At 33.6% G+C, this 25,297-nt stretch overlaps 1 protein-coding gene across 2 annotated transcripts in view; it reads left to right on the top strand.

The window, feature by feature from the left end:
- LOC106468549 (zinc finger protein basonuclin-2-like) overlaps positions 1-25,297 on the top strand; it is a 228,904-nt gene that overhangs the window by 39,750 nt on the left and 163,857 nt on the right. The window contains exon 2 of one of the 2 annotated variants that reach the window (XM_022397578.1): positions 20,852-20,908. The exons of the other annotated variant lie outside the window; for it this stretch is intronic. Coding sequence (XP_022253286.1) covers positions 20,852-20,908 — 57 coding nt within the window. The remainder of the gene's footprint in view (positions 1-20,851; positions 20,909-25,297) is intronic. 2 annotated transcript variants of the gene reach the window in all.

Genomic DNA, 25,297 nt, shown 5'->3' with positions numbered 1-25,297 from the left:
ACAGATAGCCCATTGTGTAGCTTTGTGCTTAATTACAAACAAACAAACTCGACTGTTGTATAAGCGTGAGGGAAGCCTATCAAGTCTAAGTTGAATTTGAACAGGGACTTTGGAGTTTAATCTAACAGCATTATACCTTAGCCACATAAACTTCAGGAGAGCGTAACTACTAAACTCTTTAAGAGACAGAGGTTTTTCGCTACGCAACGAAAACGTTAATACGGTCATATTATATTAATATGTTAACATATGAATACTTATGAAGTACTTCTATCAGTTTGTTAAACTGTCTCTTCAAATATTGTTACATGGATGTGTTTCACAAACATTTAAGAGCTTCTGACCCCTGCTGTGTAAATTCCGGCGTCAAAAGACTTTCATAATGTTACCTATTAAAGCATATCCGATAACCCATCCATCATAGCCTGTCGTCTTCATGGCAGGCCAAACATGTCACATTAACAGTATTGTTGCCCTCTACACCACCTGTGCCAGTCACCATGCGACATGGGCGCCCTTTTACTCTTTTTCACACATCTCACGTTGCGCGAGCTGTGACTTGGAGTGACATGCCTTCACAAATATCACAAAGAAACACTAGCCGACTCAACCCAGCAGTCGCCTTGATGTGAGGAAACATCTGGTACAGCGATTTCTTCTGTCGCTAGATGACACTATACTTCACATTCTAGCGAAATAATGGCGTTTAGTGCAGTAAGAATGGAAGAAGTGTATTAAGTATAGTAACCATGGTGAATCTGTCGACCATTGCATGCTGTGTAGGTCAATGTTCTTCATCACGGGTTAGTTAATTCAACGTTTGTTTATAATATAGTTTTTATCGATACTAAGCTAACAAAGTACGGCGAGTGGGTGGGTGGGGGTGGCAACTGGTTTGTAGAGCTACTTCATCTGTTTATGTAGCTGGGGGGTGTACCACGTACCAAGATAATAAGTTACAACGATATCTCTAGTACGTCCACCCCTTGATGTCGTTGAGTTGTGTGTTAATGAAATGAAATCGGCTAGTCTAGACCTAGCGATCAACTGGAAACCAAATACATTCTTTCTAAATTTGAATAAACAATTTTAGATATATATATATATATAATGACACAATTCATCCAACGATTTATGCATACTGTCTACATCAACAGAAACGTTTCTTTGTATTTTATCCAAACTATTTATCTTAGAAAGAAGTTTGAAACGTTACTTTAGTGCATGCTGTTATTGTACGCTTCAAATATTTGTTAAATATATTCATGTTCGTATATCAAAATTGCCAATAAATTTTGAATTACCTGTATTTATTTATTTCTTTGTTAAAAATGCTTTGCTTTAAAGAAAATAACTTTTAAGTTTTTAATTTTCGATGCCAAGTTAACTGTTTGTTTGTAATTAAGCACAAAGCTACATAATGGGCTATCTGTGCTCTGCCCACCACTAGTATCGAAACCCGGATTCTAGCATTGTAAGTCCGCAGACATGCTGCTGTGCCACTGGGAGGCACGAAGTTAACTCCCCTCAAACAAAATCCCATTATATGCGTTCTGAAGTGCATTGATATTTTAAACTTTTTTTAAGGATTTGTTTACTAGGCAGTAAAAATAAACAAATTAAAGATTATAAAATATAAAATAATTAGTAATATTGTTCAGCCAGCACAATATTCTTAACAAGATACAATTAATCTTGCATTGTATATCTATAATATCTATTTGCAACCTTTCTTAAAACGTTAAAAATTGTTATGTATGTTTTTTTAAGAACACGCAATAACTCAGTTTTTCAAAGACAGAACACATCTGGATAGTAGGATAGTGCTTGTGAAAAATCTAAGTATATTATTGTATTATCAGGTTGTCAGATTGTTTGTTTATTTAGAATTTTGCGGAAATATACACAACGGCTATGTGCGCATAATAGTCCCTGATTGTGATCTGATAGACTAGACTCACTAGAGGGATGGCAGCTAGTCAACAGTACTCACTACTACTCTAATTGAATAGTGGTATTTAACTGTCACCCTTATAATGCACCCACCACCCAAAAAATCGAACAATATTTTTGCGACAACGAAACACGAACCATAAACTCTCAGATTCATAGTATGAGCATAGTAACTACTAGGCTACGCCAGGCCTTCGTGTGGTTAGACTACCCAGACTTCGTAAACGTTTTATACCTGTTAGCTGCACTAGTTGGCCATGATTGAAAACTTGGCTTGCTACTCTTCAAATATGCTATTTCTTGAATTAAAACTTAGTATAGTATTAGTTGTATTCAAACAGTAATTAGCCACCTAATTAATGTCTTATTTTTACTTTGTATTTTGAATAATTAATAATTAAGCGTTTTTGGAATAACGGAAGGGAGTGTAGTGGTTTAAATAGCTAGAAATAAATAAGAATATCATTCTACCATTCGATTCCCCCACTTAGCGCTGAGTTATATTGGTTTCGGAAAATTCATCAGCAATCCTGGACAAAAGCAGATCGAAAGAACAAGATTAGGTTTATTTTAGTGTATCCGTGTAACTGTGTATCATATGTATGGTGTTTTAAGTTGGCTTTTACTCACATCAGAGAACCTATACGAATGTTGCATGTTCTTCAAATCGTATACAAATATAAGTTCCCTGTGATGAGTCAAAGGCAACTCAAAACACTAATCTATACAGTGTTTTAAATATAGGCATTATGTATCTTTAAATATGCACCCATTCAATTATGACCTATAGCAACGTTCCTCAAACTGGGAGCCGCGAGCCATGTCCGATATTTCATTAAAATATTCTTAAAAGATATATGATTCATAAAATAAAACTATTTTTCATACAATTAAATTTATATGAACTAAAACATTTAAATACACACGATTTTTTTAAAACAAAAATGTCCATAGGTTTGGGGGCCCGCGAAAAGATTGTAAATTAAACGTGGTCCTTGGGTTAGTAAAGTCTGAGAACCACTAATCTACGAATACAAACAAATTATAATTTTTACTAACAAACTATTCATATGTTAGAAGAACACGTAGGTCCGAGAAGTATTGATAAAAATGAATAAAAAAAAAACTATAATCCGAGCACTTTTGAAAGCTGGACCTTTCTTCTTAAGGGGCAAACCTTTCGAAAGCGCTCGGATTATAGGTTTTTTTATTCATTTCTAGTAACAAACTTTGTTTATCTACAGGTGAGAATTCGCTTTAAGATCTAACCTTGGCTGTATATTGAGTATATCTACCTGCCCTGATTTATTCCTCTTTTTCCTTGTGTACCGTTATACTCTGTGTTGATCAACAAGAATATTGAAAACTGAAATTCACCTGATAGCTTGATAGAGGGCTTCAGATCTAATTTGCATGGCACTACTTTTTTGCGCATGTAAATTTATTTTCTACCGACAAAAGTAAATGAACAAATACGTGACTTCCATATGTTTACCGTGTTGACAAATTTTGTTTAAATAATTATTTTAAAACTTTTCGATGATTGAACGAAAAGACTCCCCACACATTTTTTTTTTTTTTGGATGTTCGCTCATAGCTACAGATAAGATAATTTCGTTAATAGACTAGTCAACAGTAACCATCACTATCTTTTGTGCTTCTCTAATCGATTGGTGGGATTTGACCATCACACCTATAACACTTCCACAGCCCCTATATGAGGGGCGCGTTTTTGCAGAAACAAGACGCGAACCATGGACCTTCAGATCTCGAGTCCAGCAAAATAATCATTGGCCCACGCACTACCCTTACAAAATGAATTTACTTTAAAAGCAAGTAGCAAATAAATAGCCCCCACCCCAATGACACAGCGGTAAGTCTCTAAATCGGGTTTCGATATCGATGGTGGGCACAGCACAAATAGCCCATGGTATAGTTTTGTACTTAATTACAAACAAACAAGCAAATAAATAGCCCCCCACCCCAATGACACAGCGGTAAGTCTCTAAATCGGGTTTCGATATCGATGGTGGGCACAGCAAAAATAGCCCATGGTATAGTTTTGTGCTTAATTACAAACAAACAAGCAAATAAATAAATAACACATAATCGGTAAAATTATATGTTCTGAAACGTTTTATTTGAATTATTAATATTATCAACAACTAAAAGTAATACTTAAAATATTAAATCATTAGCAGAAAGAAATATTCAGTATTATGAAACATGTAATTATGTCAGATTTCCAATATTACGTTTGTTACTAGGTCTCTAATTGTCTCAGGTAACAGGGCATCTATTTATTAAGCACACGCCTATACCCTAAACTAACTTAAAGTAATATAAATTATTAAGCATTAGTATCCTTCACAGGCCGAAAAAAATCATACTTTCTAAAGGCTTTCAGTGATGAATAATATCATTTTGATAAATAACACAAATACAGAAAAAATGTTAAGAAGACGAAGAGAGGGGTAGCTCGAATTTATCAGCTCTCGAAGGTGGGCTAAACCAGTTACTCTGTAAAAGTTTGTATAAATTGAACTGAGCATGGCTTACTGGTTAGCCGCTAGGGTATCCGTTTGTGGATATGAGGGATCCGGCTTCGAAGTTTGATGTTATAAAACAAGCTTTGTATGTTTAGGTGTGGATGGATGTGTTATAAGAATGGCAGTCAATTCCGCTACTTTTGATCTGGTTGCTTAAGCCATTTTATTAGCAAATAAACAAACTTCCAGAACTAGCTTTTAAGTTTTCCATTTATTTGCATGACATTCATCTAAAGTCTTAAACAAATGATTAATAAATGTTTATAGTAACGTATTTTCTTTAATTAATAAATGTTTATAGTAACGTATTTTCTTTAATTAATAAATGTTTATAGTAACGTATTTTCTTTAATTAATAAATGTCTACAGTAACGTATTTTCTTTAATTAATAAATGTCTACAGTAACGTATTTCCTTTAATTATTAAATGTTTAGAGTAACGTATTTCCATTAATTAATAAATGTTTATAGTAACAAATTTCCTTTCATTAATAAATGTTTATAATAACGTATTTTCTTTCATTAATAAATGTTTATAGTAACGTATTTTCTTTAATTAATAAATGTCTACAGTAACGTATTTTCTTTAATTAATAAATGTTTATAGTAACGTATTTTCTTTAATTAATAAATGTTTATAGTAACGTATTTTCTTTAATTAATAAATGTTTATAGTAACGTATTTTCTTTAATTAATAAATGTTTATAATAACGTATTTTCTTTAGCATGTTATTTTTGGTCCTTTTTTGGTGTTTTACAACGAATATTTAAATACAGCATACTCACTTCCTCTAACAGAGGACGCCCCCCAGTGGCACAGCGGCTTGTCTGCGGACTTACAACGCTACAAACTGGGTTTCGATACCCGGGGTGGGCAGAGCACAGATAGCCCATTGTGTAGCTTTGTGCTTAACTTCAAAACAAACAAAGAAACTAAAAGGGGATATGCATTAAAAAATAATAAAAAGTAACTCATTATTGCAGCGATAATATTTGAAATAGAAACGAAATGAATCTGATTAACACAAATGAGCACACCAAAACAACATTGAAATGATACTGAGATTTTAATTAGTATATTTTTTTTATACGTGTAGTAATATGTTGATAATTATTTTAGTCGCTGTTAAAGGTTCAACCAACTTCACACTGTACGGGTGTAAACTTATTAGGTAGTTATCGTCATTTGATAAAAGTCGAATTCATTCTTGTAACCCTAACTACCAGTAGTACAGACTGGGGTAAACGTACGATGCGATTGTATCTTAACCGATATTGCTAGAATGATGTAGTTAAACACATATATTTGAAATCCAATAGATCTTGTACGTTTAAGCTGCTTCAACAGCAGTTGTATGTTTGTGTTAGTGTAGAGAGTTGAGAAATTGAAAAAAAAAAAAGAAAACACTAACGACACATGCACCATTTACGCAAGTTATTGGTATGCAAAGTTACAACAATTTAGAATCTTTTTACTCCAAGCTGAGTTTCTTTCACCCTGTCTTTCCGAACTCCGTTCCCTCGTCCTTTTCATCACCCTCCCTCTTTCGACCAGGAAGTTTCGAATCATTAGGTATTTTCAACAGAAGAACAGCGACAGACGCCAGGCTTGATTTGCATGAGATGTATGCATGAATAGTTTGAGCTGCTGTGGCTACTCGTCTATGATCTTCGTAAATCGCAGGTTGAACTTACTGCAGTAAGGAAAGATGTACAGACGAGGAATACTAGATAAACATCCACCATTACTTATTGTAAGCCTCTTTAGGTGTTTGCTAACGATATACGTTATAACGGACAAGCCAGTTAAGATAGATAGATTGTTTTACGTTTAATACACAAAGACCAATTTAATCAAACTTCAAAGAAAAAAAAATTATAAGGTGGTTTCTAAATTAAGTAATATCCTCATAATTCGGGTTTCTAGTAAATGCCCATTACTTTTGATCCCGTTTGTTGGGTAACGACGTGGAATGGGACTACTTGTGTAATATATGAAATTAGATTATCGTCATACTCCCTACTTATAAATATGACGTTTTGTGTTCACTCATAGTTTTTACCAAATGTAGATCCAGATCCAGCTTTCAAACATTTTTGCATTTTTTTTTTTTGTGGATCTTATCCGTTGTTTAGTCCACTTAAATATCCATAAACTTATAGTCTGTTTTTGTATTTGAGAACTTTACAAAATCTGATTTTGTTTGTGTGCTTGTGTTTCTTCATTCAATGAACAAATCAAACAACATGATACATTGACAAAAGTACAAGCATATCTGCTTTAAAAATATGTTTGATAGATTAAGTATATTCCTAAAATACGTTGTTTTTTTTTTCTGGTCTTCAAATCATTGTATGCATATGTTTGTTTATTCTTTTGACTTTGTCAGTAAATCATTGCACAATCCTTTAGTTTTCTTAGTTCAAATATTCCAATTAATTTCGAGTTATTTTGAGAATAAAATAGTCAACATTAATCAATTTACTTAGATTGTGCAATTTAAAATGATATTATTAATATAAATTACGCTTACGTTTGTTTGCCCTGTTACTACAGTGTCGAAAAGAGAATAAATATTTGGCTAATTCGTTAGCTGTTGAAATATTAACGTCTCGGAAGTGTGTTTGTGTGTGTGTTTTTTATAGCAAAGCCACATCAGACTAGTTGCTGTGTCCACCGAGAGGAATCGAACCCCTGATTTTAGCAATGTAATACCGAAGACTTACCGTTGTCCCAGCGGGGGACCATCTGGGAAGCTGCTAAATAGATTGTTTGTTTGTAATTATGCACGAAGCTACACAATGGGCTATCTGTGCTCTGCCCACTACGGGTATCGAAACTCGGATTCTAGCGTTGTAAGTCCGCAGACATACCGCTGTGCCACTGGGGGGGGGGGGGCTCCTAAATAGAAAAATAGTGCTAGGCCTGATTACTGATAAGCAAAATACCTAACCTCACTACCTTTAAAAGAATTATATCATATTGAAAATATACAAAGTATCTGGCTTATTTAGTTAAGCCTTGATATTAATACATTTTGTTCTAAATGACTTTAGTTAAAAACATCATTATTATTCTTAATTTCAAATAAATATACTAATTAATTTCGAATTATTTTAAGAAAGCAGTAGTTAACTTGGATCAATTTGCTTATGTTGTTGATGCTAGGCTAAGCTTGCGTTCATTTGCTTTCTTGCTATAATATTTAGCTGCAATTAGCAATTTTATCTCCATATTTTTTTATATTCAAAGCTCAATTCCTTCTTAATTACATTCTGAAGTTGATGTAGGAAATGATAAATAATAATAATCAAATAAAGTAAAAATAGATAAATAACGCATATTAATAAAAAAAATAGCAGTAGATTGCTGCAAATCGGTTGTGGTTCGAAATTAGCGAAATCAAGACCTGTGCTTGCGCCGGTGCTAAAAACATCTCTGACATATGATCATAGCTATAACAATAATGTGTAACGTTTAAGAACAAAGAAAATAACTACAGGATTCATGGTTTAGAGCTGAACGAGAAATCTTCTTCACACCTTATCTGTCTTGTTACAGAAGTTTATAAAAGCGCTCCCAAGTTCTTCAAGAGTTTAATTACAATGATAGTTATTTCATTTTTAGAGCTATATATAAAATAATTATATTTTATTTTGTGCCTATTCATATTGCTAAGACTAATTTCGCATATTTAGTTTTCAAATTTGTTCTTTTCACATTTAATACTCGGCTCATTTAAACAATTTTCAGAATCAAAATCCTTCTTAATAATATTGTTGACAAATATTCCCCTTGCAATCACCCATTATTAGTTAAACTTGTCGAGCTTTCCCCTAGTACTTTAAACTTTGTAAGTATTTCGAAGGTAAATATTTACAAAGTTTAAAGAACGAAGGTAAATACCTACAAAATTTAAAGAATGAATGTAAATATTTACAAAGTTTAAAGAATGAAGGTAAATATTTACAAGGTTTAAAGAATGAAGGTAAATACTTACAAAGTTTAAAGAACGAAGGTAAATACTTACAAAGTTTAAAGAATGAAGATAAATATTTACAAAGTTTAAAGAACGAAGATAAATACTTACAAAGTTTAAAGAATGAAGATAAATATTTACAAAGTTTAAAGAACGAAGGTAAATACCTACAAAGTTTAAAGAATGAAGGTAAATATTTAGAAAGTTTAAAGAATGAAGGTAAATATTTACAAAGTTTAAAGAACGAAGGTAAATACTTACAAAGTTTAAAGAATGAAGATAAATATTTACAAGGTTTAAAGAATGAAGGTAAATACTTACAAAGTTTAAAGAACGAAGGTAAATACCTACAAAGTTTAAAGAACGAAGGTAAATACCTACAAAGTTTAAAGAATGAAGGTAAATACCTACAAAGTTTAAAGAATGAAGGTAAATACTTATAAAGTTTAAAGAATGAAGGTTACAAAGTTTAAAGAATGAAGGTAAATACCTACAAAGTTTAGAGAATGAAGTAAATATTTACAAAGTTTAAAGAATGAAGGTAAATATTTACAAAGTTTAAAGAAGATATTTGCCTTCATTCTTTCGTTCTCGTGGCTTTAAAAATATTTTTGGTTAGGTTAAATGTTTGTTTGAAGTTAAGCACATAGCAACACAATGAGCTCTGACCATCACAGGTATCGAAACCCGGTCTCTTGCTAAAAGTAAAAACCATTTTACTGCTGCTAATACTGTGTTAGGTTTGTTTTGTTTTAGAGCAAAGCAACTTTGGTCTATCTGTTGTATCTGCCTCGGGGAATCGAACCCCGGATTTTAGCTTTGTAAGTTCATAAACTTATCGCTGTCCCACTGGAGTACAACTGTGTTTGGACATTTATCGAACACTATGCGCAGAGTTCATATCGGATTGGCAGTAACTACGATTTCTGTTATAATTGAGATAAATCATTTTGAATTAAGTTAATGTCATATAATAATATTTTTCTAATGTTATAATATTTTAGGCTATAGGTCATGTTCGCATAAACTGTACCCAATCACTTACTTGAAAATGTCTGAAATAGTTTGACGTACATAGAAAATATATATATATATGAGACGTACCCAAGTTCTTTTATTAATTTCAAACTTTTTCATTAGAAATATATAATACTAATTTAAATTTCTTTTTTATAGCAGTCTAGTAATCACCTACATGATAAATTTAGTCATAATAAATTGTAATCGATGTCTTGCTGTTGCCCGGTTCTCAGTCCTTCTCTGTCGTCTGGTCACACCGTGTAACATTGAACACAAGGGATGGGACATGTTTCTTTATTATTTCCCATATAATTTTAAATTGTTATTTTTTCTACGTAACAATTTAAAATTACAAAACCATTTCCATAATCCCATGTTTTCTTTGTTTGCTGAAAGTCAATCGTCATTTAATGGGAAAACAAAATACAATATGTATTAGTTTTTAAACTTTGCAGAGCAGACTAGACGATTGAAACCATGTTTACAAAAAACGAATACTCACACTACAGAAAAACACACACACACAAAACGATTCTAATAAAACCCAACGTTTGGTCACATACAAATACACACTGATTGTTTGTTTTTTGAGCGCCTTAACCACCTGGCCATGCCGGGCCTTCACACTGATAACTGAAAAGAACACATACAAAAATTAACAACTAACTTAACAAGAGTAATGTCACGAGCTTTCTCACGCACGTTAAAAAGAATTAGAATGACTAAGCGACACAAAATCGCAAGCTGTCGAACAAAAATAATAACAATAATAATTACAAAGGCCAAGACTTGTTTCTGTTTGTTTGAGGTTTATAAGACTGAATCTGGAGAGATTCTTTGAATGTACGATCAGGAAAACTATTACGTTTTGCTAAGAAGAGCTTGAGGTTAGATGGGGTTTTATCTACTGTACCATGTTTCGTTAGAAAGTGTTCAGCAGTGGTCTCTTTAGAATCAAGATTCGTATTTTTTCTGGTGTTTATTAGTTGGTTTTTGTAAACAATAAAACTGGAATAGGCCTTAAGTGACGCATCTTTCAAACAGCATGTATTTGAATAAAGCAACAAGTAGTAGTAGTTTGGAAAATCGATTCGAATTGCTGTCCCAAACAGACTTAGTCTGTGCACTATTGTAGGTATTTTTGCTAATAAAATATTCATCTTCTTATTTTGTTATTCATTATATTTGTGCACATAAATCTGAATAGCAGTTTTAGCTTATATATATTAAGTTGTAATACTTTCGCTAACTCTATTACGTGACAAATCAAAAACGAATGTCTTAATAGTTATGTTTTTCATATTTCGAGATAGAATAAGCTTGCAAATGAAAAAAAAAAAAACCTTGTGTAGGACTTTAAAGGTATAATTTAAATACTAGGTGGAATTAATTAAAACTGGTTAGAATTTACACTTGCAGGGCCAGACATGACCTAGCTGGTTAGTGCTTCCGGACTGCGTATTCAATGATCCATGGTGCGTGTCGATTTGGTGATATGGGTGCGCTATAGGAGTAACGGCCACATCCCACTATTAGTTAACACAAGTTGGCGTTGATGCTGTTGAATAGCTTTCTTCCCTTCCTCTAGTCTAACTATTCAAAATTAGGGAAATCTGTGCATAGATAGCCCTTGTATACTTTTGCGTAAAATTCTGAAATAAACACACACAAAAATCGTGCTAGAACTTTTTAAAGCATATGTATTCTAACAGCACAACACAAGATAATGACAATAAACCTAACATGAATTTGACCTAATGTGAAGAGACTTTATTCTCTTTAAATGGAAATTGTAAATTATAAAAGAGGTTTTGGTGGTGTAGCCATTTTTAACTTATCTTTGGTATAGTTGGTACAAAACAAAATTAATTAATGTTAATAAAATATTAGAATAATTTAAAACTCTAACTATGGAATGTCCTAAGGTACACAAAAACTATAGAAAAACGTAAAAAACGTGTTTTATTTTAAAAAACATCTTATACTGGTGCACAAGCTCTTTCAAGAAAAGAAAAAAAATTACCTTAACTGTGAGCTTTTACAAGTTAGTAACGGCAAGCTAAGAACACAAGATTAATGTATATAGAATCTGGGAAGTATGGTCAGCTACAAGTTAATGGTAAAGAGCTTGTTTTCCGTCACTTTCTCGGATCAAATCTCCAGAGGGGTACATGTTGGGATACCACAACATCAGAAAGCACCCAAGGAAGGATTTCTGAAGGTAAAACAATCACTCCATACGAGGTCAAGACCACGCTGTTTTGTCATATTTCTTTTTAAACTGTTGGCTCAATGCACGTACATTAAAGGAAGCGTTGTTCATGTTTTGAGTGAATGCAGGAGATCCGTTAATTGTTCTTCATTCTCACATTTTTGGTCCACTCCTCCCCCTATTTCGTGAGAGCCATTTATATGTTTCAATGTATGGAATTAAATGTAATTATTGTTGCCGGCATGGTGTCACATAGTTTTGCAACGTCTCACTAGCTTGAAATAGCATGATAACGAATGTGTTCGATTTTTCTGTCCTGTGGGATTTCGAATCTCTCCAACCGTATCCACGAGTCAAGGTTAACTGTATGGGGAATCATATTACAACACTGACTATACACACATAATTAGTGTAATATCGAATATCTTCGGAACAAGATTGTTATGCATATTGACCCTTTTAGTTTATAGATAGACATTCCTCGTATATAGTCGGGTTGTTACGTTTCTATTATTACCAAGTCTTTGAAAATGTATATTTTGTTATTTTCTGTGAATTATACAAAATTTGATACACAAAGAATTAATGTTACACCGCGAAAGAACAAGGAAATAAACAAAAAAATCCATCAAATTGTTTATTCTGGTGAAAAATTCATTTCACAATATATCAAGCTTAAATAGCCTCATCTGCTTATCGCTTTTTATTTTCGTTATAAATGATACCATTTACATAATTTTCTTTATTTTATAAAAAGTATGCACTTGATGGTTAAAAATCTGCATAATACGTAAATCAACACAAATTTGCTACCATACCAGATTCAGAAATAAAACCTTCTTAATTGTTCATTTTAATATACAGTTAAGTTTACACTCAGTGTCGCAATAACACCGGCGTTATGATGTCTCTAATATATCGTTCAGCGACTTCACAGAAACTAAATCGTGTCTGCTTCTTTATAATGAATTTTCATTAGTTTTTTCTTACTTCAAGACTTGAATGAAACTGCTGTTGTCATAAGTAGTTCAGATATTCACTCATATGTGCATCATTTCATTGAAACCTTATCTCAAGAGATAACCAATTTTACACATTTATATAAGGTTTCACTCTATTCACTAATAACATGGTCAGTTTTTAGTAATTTGTGAACTTTTTTATCATATTCATTCTACAACTTTGTCTAACTTTTTGGAGCTTTATTTCGTCATTATTTTTATTTTATTTTTGGTGAAATTTCATTATATTTAAATGGGACTCATTGCCGTGGCAAAAAGTGTTTACAAGCAAGTCCAAATGTAAGTTAATTATAATAGTAAATCCTTGCCGTGCCTTTAGAAAGTACATAGGGCCAGTACTTTTGAACTCCGGTTTCAAATAACATAGGCGGATGAGAACTGTGACCTATATCCCCTGGATGGGATGCCAATCTATCGCAGGTTAACCCCCAGCTTACAGCTGGTGCCCATCATACAGCTGGGTAGGCTGGAACAAGAGGGGTAAAGTGCCTTGCTCAGTGACACAACCATTTGACTATAATCCAAAGTAGGAAGACATTGAGCCACACTGCTCCAAATAAGATTATTACGAATCGCAAAAAAGAACTAAAGGTTAGTCAAAAGTGGAACTCGGTTCTTCAGTTCAGAATTTGTTCCTTCAAAACACAAATCCTCTATTTGTCTTAGCTGAAGTAGCTATTAATTTCACCATTCTGTAACTAGTTTATAATATACCTGTAGTAAAACATATTCGAGTAAGTTGTTTAAATTTTCTTTTATGTGTTCTGAATGTAGTTATGACATTCTCGTTAACTAACTGGATGTCGAAAAGTCGTAATCATGCGCTAATCCTTTTATTTAAGTAAATATTATATATATATAGCAACGGATAGAACTGTGTATCACTTTGACACTATATCTGTTACTACTCCCTGAGGAAGGGGAGACACATATCAAGGGGTGACACAGACACTAGTACACATTGGCATGAGTTAGGAATTTCTCTTCCCTAAATGTTATTTGGAAAATCGATGGAGTACGTAGATTTGGATTATGGAAGGGCGATATGTACAAACGTGTTTGGAAAGCCTCTCTTTATTCCAACAGGCAGTAAAATTCTCAATGGAAAGTGAATATCCAACTAGTTTGGTGATGAACACAGTTATTCATTTTGAATAAAATGGTTATTTTATTTGTTCACTTGTGTTTACTTTGCTGTCCCTCTGCTGTACATATCCGTAATATAGGTTTTTATAAATACTTTTGACTAGCTCGTGGATTCTCAGTATACTTGAATACCTCATTATTTCAGAATATTTATTGTTGATAGACAAATGTTGTTGTTTACAAACTTACCATTGGTAATATTCACAGTTACTGTGAAGACCTAATATGGTCATCACTTTGAAACCCCTTTTATAGAACAGTACATATATAACTCTGGAGAATATATATATATAAATCCATAATATCTAACTCTCGTGAGATGGATCCTCCTTCATGAAATAAACCTACAGCTCTCAATAACTGTGATTAAGTATGTGTTAGGTTTGTATCTAATATTACTGATGAAAATATGACACAATCGATTATTTTTTCTGTGGTAAACTTTCACTAGATATTTTGTTCCGCTCTTCTAGTTATAAGTAAATGGGACTAAATAAAACAAAAGTCATATTCGCTGTGATATATTGTGGAATTGTTCGCTTGGAGTTTTTATCAATATAATGCAGAAAATGCTACTTCAACAGTGACAGAGCGAATTTGTTTTCAAAGACTATTCATCAATATTTTATTCAAATTAGATTACTCTGTCAGAAAGTGAAAGGTATCAGAATCAGGTGTTCTGTTGGAAAAGCCAGACAAGATCATGTTATGATTCAAGATGTCTCGTTCCGACTCTTTAACAGAGTAGCTGCCTTGTTATGAAAAATATCTTAACCATTCTGCCCCTGTGCTGATATCAGACTTACTTCGATTGAAGTGCCCTCTAGGGACGAATTGGCTAGAAACAAAAAGCAGGACGCTCCCCATGGTTTTAAGAAAAATGAAGCTCGTATTTCATGAAGTTTGGCTTGCATTTGCTAGCTAATCTCCCTTTTGTTGGTTAAAAATGATCTAACTGCTTTACGAATATATCGACACTTTATCAGCTTTGTACATGCCCTCGAATGTTCAGGACAAGGGAGCAAAGTGACGTGGAGATATAAATACAATTATGATTGTTTATCAAACAGGTTCCATGTTTGTATTATGACGTATATAAGTACCTTGGTGAGATGTGTAGGTACGTGAATAGAAAAAAGTGTAATTTATTTTATTTTTCCCCTCATCCGATAGTCGTTGTTTTAAGTTATTGCATTATCCACTAGGTACTGGTAATTTTTGGCATAGACTGTTCTGTAATAAATAGGTGAGCTCTTCTGTAATGATATATAATTCTGTACAGATAAGTAGATAATAAAAGCTGTAAGATGAAATGAAGGTTCTTGAAATAGCACAGAATATTAAAGCTCAGTCAACTTAGTTCATTTAAATATTTTATTGAGATGGATTGAAATTCATCAAATTTTTTCAAATAATTTTTTTAGTAAAAAGTATATACAAAATCTATTAATTACGTTCAATATATAACAGAAAAATAATAAAATGTTAATTGATGCGATAAACACTGAACTTCTGCTGATGTGAAACGAGAAAATATTATAATTTGGTGTTTAACAGTAATAATTAAGAAAAATGGCGGATGTTCTGAAAAACCTTATTCATTATGTGGCGCTGAAGTCAAAGTATTAGAAGCATATAACATAAGATCATTATAACCAATATAAAAAATCTTTCCCACTAAATTTTATATCTGTAAGTAACGTATAATTTTATTTAAATCAAAGTGAATTTCATTTCTGGATACTGAGTGACGTATATCAGATCTAAAGAAACGAAAAGTTAAGATCGCTGGTAGAAAATGAAAAATAGCTGAAACTGAGAAGTTCTCTTTAGTTAACTATAAATTGTTAAGTCCAGACGTCACCTAAAGTTTATGTAGATGTAATTGTAAAAATACCTATCTTGAGTTAGGCTTGACGTTAGGCCTAAAAATGAATTTTGAAAGTATTGACGCTGTTGAGCTGCATCTGATTTTGTTTCATTTAATCATGATCGCTGTCATTATTATGCATTAAATATAATAAACCTCTTCCAATACAGCCTCATTTTATTCTTATGTAGTCAACTTGCTATAGTTTAAAATATAACTTAATTAAACTTAAGAATTGACTCTATGCCCAAAACGTAGTTATAGACGGGAATTTTAACTTTTTACAGTATCTAAAATTCATAGTAATGTTTCTGTCTTGATCTAGGCCTTGAATTAAGAGCATTCGTCCAACCACGCTCTTCTTCTACATTTACAAGAATGCCATTTGTATTTCACCAACAATGTGAAATATGGTGCTAGCAACTTACTTGAAAAAAAAATTCAGTTACAATGTAAAATACTTTTCAACTTTGTTTTAATTTTTGAAATTAAAACAATAAAATATATATCCAAAGTGAACTTGTAAGAGCATATTTTCTGGTTGTCTTCACTGTTTCACTTCTTTGCTTGCTGTAGGTTGATAAAACTTGCATATTTACACTATACAGGAAATTTATATTCTAAACTTCTGCAGGAGCGGATCCAGGAATTACAGTATTTCAAACTACAAGATCCAAAGTACATGAAATTCACTTTAATCCAGTCTACAACCTGTATATTAACCATTTAAGCTCCGGCTTCTCTTGATCAAACATGATTACTGAAACTGATGTGATCACAACTGAAAAAATAATTACAAATGTTATGGTTGTATGTAACTTATCAATAAATAATAAATAGGCTGTCTCCAACGCGTTATCATTATTTTAAAATCACTAAAAGACATATCATAATAACTTGGTAAACGTCCATAAAAGATTAGCTCAAGAAGTTTGGAAATCATGGTATTGTCTTGATGTTTAAAATGAGTATTTTCAATAAAAATAATCGACACTGTATATAGGTCGCCCATTTCCAAAATGTTAATTATTAAAAGATGACGCTCACTAAATTAATGTAGGCCTAAGTAGTCTAATCCTACATTAGACTTAGCGTACACCGTAAGCCTATAAAGCACTTAAGATATATTTTTGTTTCACTTGAGATGTATTTGAACCAATGAGCTTGAGAAAAGCAAATCAAAAGTCATGTCCACTTGTATTCCGCCCACTAGGCCTACTTACATACGTGGAATTGGCATGTTACTTTTTAAGAGCGCAATCTATTGTCGCGGTGCTATCTGTTTGTTTGTTTGTGAATTTCGCGCAAAGATACACGAGGGCTATCTGCGCTAGCCGTCCCTAATTTAGCAGTGTAAGACTAGAAGGAAGGCACCTAGTCATCACCACCCATCGCCAACTCTTGGGCTACGCTTTTTATCAATAGTGGGATTGACCGTCACATTATAATGCCCCCACGGCTGAAAGGGCGAGCATGTTTGATGGGACGGGGATTCGGTGCCATATGTTGAATGTTTTTGTATATCAGCCTGAATGGGTATGTTTCATTAACTCTAATAGTTACCATGAAATTATAACTATATTATTAATAATATATACAGATGTTTTCTTAAACACATTCGTGGATATACATTTAAAAATTAGAAAAAAATAATCGCTTTTGAGGAGTAGTTAGTATAAAAATATTTTTGAAAAAAAAAAGAGAAATTTGAATTTTGTGATGTCACAGAATCTCGAGTTAAAGTGTTAAAGTTCCAAAGTCAAAGTCTGCCAAAGAGAGGTAATAATTAATTAATTAAAAGATTTTGACCCAGCTCTTGAACATATATACAAACCAGTACGCAGAAAGTTTGAAAGAGGGGTCTAATTTGTGAGATCAAAAGCCAACACATATTGTGTAAAGCACAATCAGCGTGCTAATTCTACTGAGAGTCTGGGGACATGCGACTATTTTTAGTCAAAAAATGCTAATGCTTCACCACAAGAATGTAGAAAACGTTAAACACCATAAGCAGCTGCGCTATAACTATATAAGCACAAGTTTGTTTTTTTTACATCACAAAAATAGGGGTTTGGCCGAACCCCTTTTGCGTACATGCGTGATATATATATTACACATGGAACGTCTTCGAAAAACGTTTATAAAGAAAGAATAATTTGGAATTTAGCAGTATATCTTAGTTGTGGTCAGTAACTTAAAGTAATTTCCTGGAAAAAAATATTTGCTTTCCGCAAGCTGTTTTTGATTTTATAAAGTAGAAACCTCGTTTTTTTTAAATAATTAAATTATATATTACAATTTCAGATATTATATGAAAATTTTAAAAAGTAATATGTTGGAGTCGGCCATATCGGTATACGTTCATTTTAATGAGTGTCTAATTGAAAAGAAGTAATGCACCTTCATAAAAACTAAACGTTGTTTGTGAGATCAAAGGGTTATACCCACCTCTGAATTATGTAAAGCAAGATTTATATTTGACCGAGTTTCATTTGCTTATCATCTATATCTATAAATTGTATATTTGCAATGTCTTAGTCATTATTTGTATTATTAATATCCCACAAGATACGGAAAGAATTCACATTAACATGAATATATCAAGTGTGTCTTAACCATATTATTTTCAGAGACTTGATAATTTAAGTAACCAAGAAGAATCATTTACAACGGTTTGTTTTAAATTTCGCGCAAAGCTACACGGGGGCTATCTGCGCTCTAATTTAACAGTGAAAGAGTAGAAGGAAGGTAGCTAGTCAACACCATCCGCCGCCAAATCTTGGGATACAGTTTTACCAACGAACAGTGAGATTGACCTTCAATTTATAACGCCCCCATTACTGAAAGGGATGAATGTGTTTGGTGGGACGGAGATTCGAACCTGCAGATCGTGAGTCGAGCGCCCTGACCACTTGATTTACAACACATTGACCTTCAATTTATAACGCCCCCATGACTGAAAGGGGTGAATGTGTTTGGTGGGACGGGGATTCGAACCTGCAGATCGTGAGTCGAACGCCCTAACCACTTGATTTACAACAATAAAAGTAGTTTATGTCCGCTAAATATGTAGTTGATTTTTGTTTTCAGAGTTTATTTACAGTTAATGAAAGTGTTATCATGTATCAAAGCGAAGTTTAATTGTGTTTGGAGAAAGGAAATTATCCGAGAGTAATTTATGAGTTCGCCAAAAACAACAAGAATAATAATAGTTATCTGTACTCAGATAAGGTTCAGAACCAAGGGGTTGCCATTAAAGAGGTAAAACTGTTACATGTTTCCAGATTATTCTAGAGAGCTACTACTGCCTTAATGTATGTAGGGTTCATCTTCTTTCCAGAGATCCGTATCAGTTCATACAATCCGTAATAGACTACGTCACCCAGTATCTCAACTTTTCTTAAACACATACTCTCGAGCTTTTTAAGAAGTGTGAAATCACAATGGATCAATAAACCACAATTCACAGTCTTTCATTTACACTGCAGTCTAAAAGTTAAGGAACAAACACAGAACAGGTTTCTCGAAAACCCCTTAAAGAAATGTCATGAAAAGCGAGGTAGAGATGAGCTGTTATATAACATATGCGTAAACATAGAAAGGACATTATTGGCTTTGTTTTCATGACCATGGAGTAAAGAATCCCGAAATATCTCATCCCTTACAACAATACATGCTTCACTGCATTCGCTGATGCTGCAAGTAAGGTTATCCAACAAGCTGGGAGGAAACATATTCCACTCTTCTACGAGGATACATCTGAGCTCTTGGGGCGTTCTTAGATGTGGTTGATAACTGCCTGTGCAAAGCATCCCAGGCTTGCCCTGCGGGGTTTAGATCCGGTGATCTCGCTTGCCAGTCTATTCAGGCGAGGTTTTCACTTTCAAGCTATTGATCAACCAGCCCGTGTTGTCATCCATAAAACGAAATCAGGACCGAAAGGACCTCTAGAAAAGAAGAAAATACTGTCGGAGGATCTCATCTTTGTATCGCAGAACGGTCAAGACCTCGCCTTCAAACACGTATTGGCCATTTATCATGACACTTTCCCAAACCAGGACACCACCATCTCTGTAATGTCTCACTCCAAGGTATTTAAGGAATGATATCGAGTCTTTCTCTCTCCCTCCAAACCAGTCTTCGCCAATAATCAGTCTCCAGGCAGAATTTTGACTCAACCGTGAAAAGATCATTGCACCAGTTTTCTTGATCTCATTCCAGGTATTGGTGACACTAGAGCCTATCTCTAGGAGGATGTTAGCGGGACACAAACCAATGGGCGTTTGACCTCTCGTGAAGCCTTTTGGCTATGATCAGTCTCGATACAGACCTTCATGCAGCTGCTGATAGCTCTCGTGCGAGTTGGCCATCTGTAATGGTTCAATGGTGTCTAGCTTTTAGAACCGGATAACGGTTGTCATGTGGCTTTATGATGACCTTGGACCGTCTCCGGGCAACGTCTATTGTCTCCTCATTTTAAACATTCAACCTACCTTTACCCATCTTCCATCCATCCTACTGCTCTCCACCACAGACTGTCATCCAGACGATGCTTTCTTGACATTTCTTATGATGAATATCTACAGGAGAACCTGATATCAAACAAATAACGAGAGCGGGATCTGAGCGCTTTTTGTGCGTGCGTAGGGAGCGTAATGAAATATGTTTACAAATCACACAAAGAACATCTGTAAATGCTCACGTGAGACTTAAATTTTGTTGATTACAATCAAACAGTAACTCGATTGATACTAATCTGTATTGTTTTTGTTAATGACCAAACTGTATGGACACCAATGTGCTTTAAGTTTGATATCTTTGATACTTGAGATAAACATCGTTTTGGTTAGACTAGACTGAAATTATAAGTGAAGCTGATCTATATTTATGATTCAATCGACAAATTGAAAGATGTAAAATAAATATAACATTGTATTATCTTGTTACAATAAATATTTGTTACTACAAGCTCTATCTTACGTTGATGCTACGTGGTCACATTAATGAACTAATAAACTCTTTCCACATCATATTTACAGTGTATTTTGTTGAGAATATTTTCAATATAGTATAATAACTCGTGTGTCCATCTCTCCAGCAGGTGGTGTGGGATTTCATGCAACTGATACGTTATGGACAGCGGAATTATTCAAGGGTAGGTAGTAAAACTAACTACATTTTTTCACGTAAGTCTGTCAGTCTTAAGATATTGTAAACTTCCCAGTCCCTACAGCTTTCGACAAGCTAGTCAATACTGTGCACAAGCTGGCAACCATCACTCCCTGAAGAGTTCTCATGTAAAGGTTTTAGTAGCCGGGACTCCGTGTAGGGAGAAGTTATCAGCCAAGGATGTTCCGTCGAAAGCAGATTTTTCACTGAGACAGAGTTCTGTATTTTGGCGATATGACATTGCATTAAAAACTGGGGATTTAAACGATTACTCCATTTAGACGGAAGGCCTCCGTTTATCACAGCTAATCGAGGCGCGGTGACAGGCGAGCGGCACAGGGCACGCGGGCCGTGTGACGGAGATGGACGGCACGCTCGGCCGAGCCTGTCACAGAGTCCCAGCCGCTAGCACACTGATAGTTCTCTTTTAAGATCTGAGAAGGTTTTTACAGCTATTACAGCGGTTCTTTGAGCTTCATTAATAACCTCTAAACAATGGGGAAATCTCGGCGTCAGCTGGCTCAAGTTATCCGCAGATTTCTTCGATTGCTACTAATCCTCCGTAGACGCAACTGGAGGACCCGAGACGCTTCCATGACGGTTGACAGATGGTGGTAAATTTGCAGACCATTAGCATTTATGGATGCGTTTGATAAAACCGAAGCTACCACAGGCGGTTGAGTATACATCGTTTATATTTCCTTCATTGTATTTTTTAGATGACTCGAGAGAGAGAAAGCCTTTCAAGAGATCTCATCTTTAACTTGACCTGTTGACGAATTTCTGGCTTAAGTGAAAGCATCTTTATGGAAAAAAAAATAAAAGTAAATGGTACTTTTTAAATTTGTAGAAACTCAAAAAGTCAATACAAACCGAGGAAAAAACGTGTATGTGATTCCAAATGGATTTCTCTAATGTATATACGTACAACTTTGAAGTCCATTTCAAATTATCGTGTATCATTCGTACATCACACACACACAAAAGAAGAGTGAAATGTATATGATAAGGATATCGTTGTCTGTATACTTATAAGCTGCATCTCGCTTGTGCATATAACTGCATAAATAAACTGAAGAGCTAGTCTACCAAAGTATTCAAACGTAATGATTGTTTAAAAGTTTTAGATATCGGGATTCTTCGAATCTTATATTAATCCTTTCTCTATAGCGTGTCCAACTTGGACAAGTAAATTCCATATTTTTTTTAATTCTTCATAAGTTTATTGAGGTTGCTACTACTAGAGTAATCCGTGTATAATCTATGGTATACAAGTTCTCTTTTTCATTCAACTAAGCCTAGCACCTTAGGCCTTTTTATAATGCCAAATATTTTTTTTTCACTTTCACTATCACATTTGCTTAAAAATACTTTTAGCCACTGCTGTATTGTTTTAACTTTAGTTCTTCTTCAAAACATAATGGAACCCTATTTCTATAGATTTATTATAATACACACTCGGTTTGTTACTAAAAAGTTGCTCAATTGGTCAAGAGAGTAATTAGCAGATCGAATAAATTAAGGAACCTACAAAGTTTTTGTTCTATATTTGTAGTCTAAGAAACGTTTATTTTACACGAACTTATCAAGCAAACTACACTAAATTAATTGAGATTTGCTATCTGTTAAGCTTTTTTTTTTGCGATATCATTCATTCGAAATATACCAAATTATGTTTGCCTACAATTTGTATAATATAAGTGCAAAATTGTCACCGGGGCGCAGATTAGAACAAATAATAATGGAAAAACGTAGGAACTTCAACTATTTTAGTTAGTAATTATTTCTAAAATATTTCTAGTAATATGTATATATATATATATATATGTGTGTGTGTAATTCAATAAAAAAAATACGTCACCTCTATATCAAAGTTGATAAAATTATTACAGTTTAGATAGCCCAGAAAATGCTTCAATATATTAAAAATCACTGTTGGAAACAACTGATAAACAGAAATATTAATGTGTGAAACGTTTTTAGTCTATGAACTTAAATTAGTTAATTCCCTGCGTTTGCTTTTTTGACATTTCTTCATTTGTCCTAGTGTCAATTGTTTGAAAGACTCAGTTGAAATTGAATGCTAATAATAATAATACAAGGACTGCTCGACGATCCTTTTGCCCCCCAGTGGCACAGCGGCATGTCTGCGGACTTATGACGCTAGAATCCGGGTTTCGATACCCGTGGTGGGCAGAGCACAGATAGCCCATTGTGTAGCTTTGTGTTTAATTAAATGAACAAATGAATGAGCGATCTTTTATAAATTTCTCATAAAAGTACAAAATTGGAAAAAAAATATTTTTTTCTACCCTGCTGTGTTGATAATCTTATATATATTAAGTAATAAAATATAAAGTCATATGTTTTTTGAACTGTTGAACAAGATTAGATCAGTCTAAGTAGTGCATTCAAGTTGTATAGCAAGAAAATCAAACGCATTTTATAATCTTTATAAGAAACCCCATCAAAGTACCAGAAACAACTACATATTTCGTTATAACATAATTAAAGAGATCTTAGTTACTTGTAATGTATTATTTAAGAAACAATGAATTTTTCTTACAAGTAAAAAATGTTACGGACAAATTCTTGTTTGTTTGTTGTTAAACACAAAGCTGCACATTGGGCTATTTGTGCTATGCCCACTGTAGGACTTAAACCCCTAATTTTATCATTAAGCCCATAAGCTTATTCTTGAGCCACTAGGATCCTTGAACCTGGTTATTGAAATCAAAAATATTTCACCGGATAGCAAAAAAAAAAGAGTAAAAAGTGCGTTATTTTGTACTATATATATCTTCTTTATCTGCGTTTTTCAGTTGTGTTTTCAAAGATATCCAATAGCTATCGAATGATAGATTTACATTAAATCCGCTCAATGACACGAGAGATTCCAAGGTTAATATATCTATAGCATATATATATACGTGGAAGTAAATTACTAAATAATATTAATTATTTTAAACAAATACCAGAAACTTTAGGAATTCAAACTACACGAACTTAATTTATTTCTCTAAGTTTTCAACAAAGTATTTCTACTTCTCTCAAAAGGATGCTTAACGAGTATGTATTTGCATTCTGTTTTCATAATACATTACTATAAATAAGTTCCAGCCTATAAATTTCGTCTATTCATTCTTTGTTTATCGAAATTATCAGAAACAGACGCAGTAAATACCCCAAACGCTCATCAACTTGCGACCAGGTTGCACTCGCATAAACAGAAGTTATGTAAATTATGAATTACCGTCTGTCCTTCTTTCAGTTCTTGAAACTTCTTAACAAAGGTAAAACATTTCATAAGGTATGATTTGACGCTAAGGTTTATTACTCATAGCAGGATGGGAAATAAAATAAATTGTATGTTTACTCACGTATATTGAAACGTTTTGAAGTTGTGTAGGAACGTAACACATGGAGACAGTATAAACAAATTTATTAGTTCCATAAATATGCTCGAAACAGGCAATTACATAATTATCAAGCTCTTGTCGCTGATATTCGAAGCTATCTAAATATTTAAAACTATATATATATACAGTTTTAAATATTTATATATATATATATCAGATACCCCCTCCAGTGACTCAACGGTTAGTTTCAAGGATTATAACGCTAAAAATCGGGTTTCGATGCCCACGGTGGGCTGAGCACAGGTAATTCATTGTGTACCTTTGAACTTAGCAACAAGAAAAAGAATCAAATGCCATTACTTCCCTAACCACACAATAGAAGTACGCTGGAAACAGGAATTATATGAATATAGCATTAATATAGCTACTATTCCATATATGTTGGCTTTTATCTAAACATTTTAAATTATTCAGTAACACAAATGAAACGGGTTGGTATGATAATTTTGCAAAAGAAATATTTGTATAATGCAATATTTTTCAATTTTTTTTTATTGGACGTGCAATAGTGAAACTAACTATGGAAGCATACAAGCGACATACATACAGGAGTCACAAACAAAACGTACTGGCAACTGGACAGTGAACTTATTAATGGTGCAAAGATTTTCATACAAAACGCAAAAGTCAAGCGAATAAGTTTTGTTTTGTGTTTTAGTATTTTGTGGTGATATCTTTGCGTTACCCAAAGTATTGCACCTTGTTTTCATGCTGCCAATCAGTTTATCAAGGTACCGTTGTTCTAAGTATCCTATATTACTCCCTACATTTCATCTGGGCCCGGCATGGCCAGGTGGTTAGGGTACTCGACTCGCAACCTGCGGGTCGCGGGTTCGAATCCTCGTCACACCAAACATGCTCGCCCTTTCAGCCGTGGGGGCGTTATAATGTGACGGTCAATCCCACTATTCGTTGGTAAAAGAGTAGCCCAAGAGTTGGCGGTGGGTGGTGATGAC

This window comes from Limulus polyphemus, unplaced genomic scaffold (assembly GCF_000517525.1).
Source record: "Limulus polyphemus unplaced genomic scaffold, Limulus_polyphemus-2.1.2 Scaffold89, whole genome shotgun sequence".
Lineage (NCBI taxonomy): Eukaryota > Metazoa > Arthropoda > Merostomata > Xiphosura > Limulidae > Limulus > Limulus polyphemus.
This window is presented reverse-complemented; position numbering and strand designations above follow the sequence as displayed.